General features: G+C 54.2%; 1 protein-coding gene across 1 annotated transcript in view; it reads left to right on the plus strand.

The window, feature by feature from the left end:
• The window catches only part of LOC104121802, a 15625-nt gene that overhangs the window by 9462 nt on the left and 1358 nt on the right, over positions 1-4805 (plus strand). The window contains exons 2-5 of the mRNA XM_035889475.1: positions 820-915; positions 1836-1952; positions 2131-2244; positions 4308-4727. Coding sequence (XP_035745368.1) covers positions 820-915; positions 1836-1952; positions 2131-2244; positions 4308-4727 — 747 coding nt within the window. The remainder of the gene's footprint in view (positions 1-819; positions 916-1835; positions 1953-2130; positions 2245-4307; positions 4728-4805) is intronic.

Below are 4805 nucleotides of genomic sequence, written 5' to 3' on the forward strand. Positions count from 1 at the left end.
CAGCAGCCTCTCCCCACGGCGCTCGCTCTGTTGAGCGTGGTCTCCTAAACCTGGCTGTTGGGCATCTCATCCCTCCCAGTCTTACCAGAACACGACAGCAAACCGCCTTTCTTCCCCTCTCCCGGTTGCTGAGCTGCCTGTGTCGAGCCTGCAGTCCCCTTGCCGTTAGGCTGCGTCCCCAGTCGAAGTGGGATGGCATTCCGTTTCCCAGTCTGAAGGCTGGCTGTCAAGGGGAGTTTCTAGTCTGCGTGCACAAATGTACACAATGGCGTTGGTTTTGCACGTGCACAAAGTATTCATCGGTTGTGTTAGGGGTATAAGGGTAATGTGCTGAGCATTAGCTTGTCTGGTTTTCCGTGTGTATTTAAATTTTGGGGGGTTGTTTTTCAGTAAGTTTCGTTCATCGTTCTCGCGAGCGCTTTTCCGATGGGTTAGAAGTGGTGTGTGTTTTACTGAGAGCGGCTGAAAAGGGATTGGCACAACTCTGGCAGAGCCAAAAAAGAAACAGACCTCGAGAAGGAGAATTCAAGTGGCGCTTTCCTCTCCCGGGGTCATTTTCATTTGCTCGTGGGCACCGCGACAAAATGGACGTTCCACTTGCGTGAAAGCCCTGTGTGTTTCTGAAGCCGAAACATCTGCTGAGGGTTTTGTGACAAATATTTTAGGTCTGTTTAAGAGGCCGTGGTCAGTGAGAACTAGAACTGAAGTGAGGTTTTCTCTAGAATGTGAGCTAGAACAGAGCTGCTGTGCCTGGGACGGGGTGAGAGTTGGAATTGATTTTGTGTATGGAATTAAAATGAAATTGGTTCCTATTAACAGAAGACAGCATAATCCATATTAAGCAAGAGGAAGAGTTGTGCGCTGCAGAGCGGCAGGAGGAGGAGGCTGGAGAAGCTCCTGAAGAGCCCTGCCCGGGTGAGTAACTGCATGCCTCGGAGGGAAAATGAAACAGAGGGATTAAATTCCATGGGTTTTGGGTTTTTTCCACCTCTTCTCATGTATTCCAAACCTTTTATGAAAAGCTCACAGGGTTTGAACCGACTCGCCACCAGTCCTGACGGGTGAGGGCTGGGGTTTTGTCTTTCCCTTCTCATTGGTGTTGCAGAGTGTGTGGCCAGTTTTCATCCACGCAGTGCAGCGTGGAAGAGGAAATGTTTAATTCCCCCTTAAACTCCTTACTTCGCTTGCCTCGAGTTGATAGCTCTAAGCTGGTTAAATATCTAGCACAAAGTGGGCCTTAGTCGCGTTTTGGGGCTGATGGGTTAGCTTGGAGGAGGCAGAAATCCGTGCGGAATGAGGTCTGTGACCGGTGCCATCCGCCGCACAGGGCTGCGATGGCGTGGAGGCAGAACTGTGCAGCCTTCTCTTGCAGGGGCCGCAGTGCCTTTCCTCCTGCGTATCCAGCAGCTTTAGGTTGCTTTTTCCCTCCTCCCTTCTCCGTTTTTTCTGCGTACACGAGCGAGCGCACCGACTCCTTGCTAGAGCTGTTGCTGTAACGGGTGGTACCCGGGGAGGCCGCGCAGCCCAGGGACCCGTTCCCTGCCTTCTCACCTGGTGGTACCTCTTTGCATTGCAAATATTCTGCTTTGGAGCTTGCCTGTCCTTTACTCTTCACGAAGGGTAGCAGCTCTACCTCTTGCCCCCACTGTGATTTTACTTGGCTTCCCGTGTACGTGACCAACTGGGATTTTTAGACCTTTCCATCAGGTTTGGTGAAGAAACTGGGCTTATGGGAGCCTGTGTAAAATATAGGGTTGGCTTGGGGGAAAGCGAGCCCTTGTGAAGTCCCGAGCTTAGGCTCTTATGATACGCTTGTCTGGAATTTTCTCCTTTAGCAGAGCAAGTGGTTTATGAGCCTGAGGCTTCAAGTCAGGCCAAGAAAGGCGAGGAGGCGTACGCCAGGGAGCTGCCAGGCGCAGAGGGCGAGGACCTCCCAGGAGACCCCGACACAGGTGAGGATTCCCTGGCAAAACCTCCCGCTGCAGGAATTACCCCTCGGGTGGCTCTGCGCATCCTGTCTTCCCCGAGGCTCTGTCAGCGCTTTTCTTATCTTTGTGAACTCACGAATCTTCCGAGCTTTGCCTCCTTCTCCAGTGTTTCTCAATTGTGTGAATTCTCCCTGGTGAACAGGATTTCAGACTTACGCAACCGACGTTTTATCGTGGATTAAACAAGAGGAGGAGCCGCGCTGCCCTGAACGACAAGACTTGGAGAAAGAAGAAATCTCTACAGATCCAAGTCTGGGTCAGTAATGGATTTCAGCTGAGATTTCTGGGATGGTGAATCTAATTTAAAGCATTTTTTTTATGCTATATGAAATGTCACAACCTTATCATGTAAGCTGTGAAAGAACTGGAACCAGCCTCAGTCTGCCAGTTAATATTTGTGCAGAGAAATTCCAGATTCTGTCAGCTGAAGAGGCTCCTTCCTCCTTCAGCTGCCTTAAACCTGGCCTAGGCGCTGTCTCGGGGTTTCTCTTTAGGCAAGCGCGGTGATGCGCTCAGCCCTTATGGATCAAGTTTGTATTTCCAGCTGCCTTGATGGTGTCTAAACCTGGTACCGGCGAGCGTGGAGCCCTGACTTGCTGCTATCCTGCAGCAAACGAGAAGGCGGCTTTAATGCAAAGCGGTTTTAGGATGCGCTGTCAGGGGATGAACGTGCTAACGGTCCTTCAGAGGAGGTTTTGTCCCGAGCACACTTGGAGTATGGGTCATGCTTGAGGTGGAGTTAAGAGAGGGAGATTCATCTTTGGGTCGAGGCTTAACCTCAGGGAAGGGGTGTGCAGTTTGGACGGGGATTTTTAATTGAGTACGAGCTCCTGGGCCACAGCCCGGCAGCGCTCAGTGTAGCTCCCGAGTGGGTGCAGAGGGACAGTTTGTGTGGAAGTCAGTTGGTAGCCTGGAATTCCTTCACTTCACGTGAGCTGTCTAAGCATTCGCGGGCACGCGAGGAAGTTGCTGTGGAGTAGATCAGGGGATAAACTCTCAATGTGCTGGGAACTGCCGACGTGAACGGTTTTGCCCCACGAAGGTCAGCCAGGACCGTGGTGTGCGGCTGGCTCAGCTCCACCGAACTCCTTCCCGAGGGAGAGCTGTCCAGCTGCTCCGAGAGAGCTCGCAGGGTGGGCTCCTCCCAGGCCTTCCAGTCCGTGCTTACGCATAACCTGGAGTTGCTGGAGTGCGAGGACATGCTCAGACAATTGCTGTCAAGCAACTGGTGCCTTTCATGTTCACGCTTTAGCTTGGCCTGTGGTAACACGTTTGTGTGCTGGTGTGCCGGTACGCAGCCAGAGAAATGAGAGCTCAGGATGTTCGTGCGGTGCAGGTAACTGTGGACTTACCTGGCTGGCGCTGCTGAGACCCGTGGTCCTTCGTGATGCTCGGGGGAGTCTTTCCGTAGCAGCTCTCAGAGGTTGGAAGGGTCACAGGTCTTGGGGGACAGCAAAATCATGGAGCGTTAGGGAGCTGGGCTGAAGAGCTTTGGTGACAATGGTCTGGGAAATGAAACCCTGGGTGTTTGTCACGCGAAACAGTAATTGCAGAACGAGGGAGTTGGCGGGTCGGCAGAACAGATTTGTCCAGCGGCAAATCCAGAGCTGTGCCTACGCAGCTAAGGCGCCACGTGCCTTTTTGGGTTGGGTTATCAGGGGTGGTGAATGTTGGCCAAGGAAAGCAGGAGAGGCGCCTCGGGGGCAGGGGGGGGCAGTCTGACCGACAGGTCTCAGCCTGGCCATGCCTCTGCATCCGTCCGGAGCGGCGTGCCTCTCTGGGGATCGCTTCTGAGGGGTGAGAGCCTTCCTCTTCACTCGCCACTGCCCCGAGCTCTCCCAACAAAGGCACGGCGAGGCGAGCGTCTCCCCACAGACGCCCAGCCTGCAGAGCCAAGGGTTCACGTGCAGGAAGGGGTGCACCCACGCTGAGCCGGCTGCGCTGCCTCAGCCTGGGCCCTCGCTTCTCTGGATGCTCGCTGGAGCGTCTGGAGGGCACTGGGAGCCACAAGGTGGGACGGTGTCTGCTCTGGCAGGGAACTTAGGCCTCACCCTTCGGGCTTCGGAACGAGAGGGTGAAGGTGAAATGTTGCGTTAGTGGATTTCCACATAGATTTAAAAAAAATAATTGCAAAAAGACCTTTTATTTTCCTGGAGTTTTTGTTTCAGCGGAACGCCAGTACTGGCTCTTCCCCTCAGTATCGAAGCCTCCCATCTTATTTACTCTGTCTTTCCGTTAGCGGGAGGTGGCTGTAGACTTGGAGGGATATTCTTAAGTGGCTTCCTTAATTGAAAGACTCTGAAATCTGTCTTGTTTCAGCGCACGATGAAAGCACAAAGAGGGACCCCACAGCAGATTGCTTCGAAAGTACGGCGTGTGACGCAGAGGTACCAGGAAGGCCTGGAGAGAAGTTTTCCAAGGATCCCAGCCCCGGGGTGACGTGGGACAGTCAGTGGAATTCAGAAATGATGGAAACAAACGCTGCCGGGAGCGGCCTTGGGGGCGACGCTCAGTACGATCGAGGCTTCGGTGAGCACTTGGATTTCTTCAGCGCTCAGGAAAACAGCGTCCGAAAGAGACCGTGCGCGTACAACAAATGCGAGAGGAGCCCCAGCCAGCAGGAACATCTTCAGGCTCCGCAGGGAGCCCGAGGAGGGGAGATGTTCCCAGGCCCCGCGTGTGAGAAGAGCCTCGGCGAAAGGGTGTTCCATCTGCTGCACTCGCAGCCGAGCGCTGCGGGTGAGAAGGGAATCGGGCAGGGGGCGGTTCCTGCCTCCTGCGAGGGGCTGCCCTGGGGGCCGCAGCTGGGCGGGGCCG

Source organism: Egretta garzetta, unplaced genomic scaffold (genome assembly GCF_000687185.1).
Source record: "Egretta garzetta isolate BGI_Z169 unplaced genomic scaffold, ASM68718v1 scaffold912, whole genome shotgun sequence".
In the NCBI taxonomy this organism is placed as follows: domain Eukaryota; kingdom Metazoa; phylum Chordata; class Aves; order Pelecaniformes; family Ardeidae; genus Egretta; species Egretta garzetta.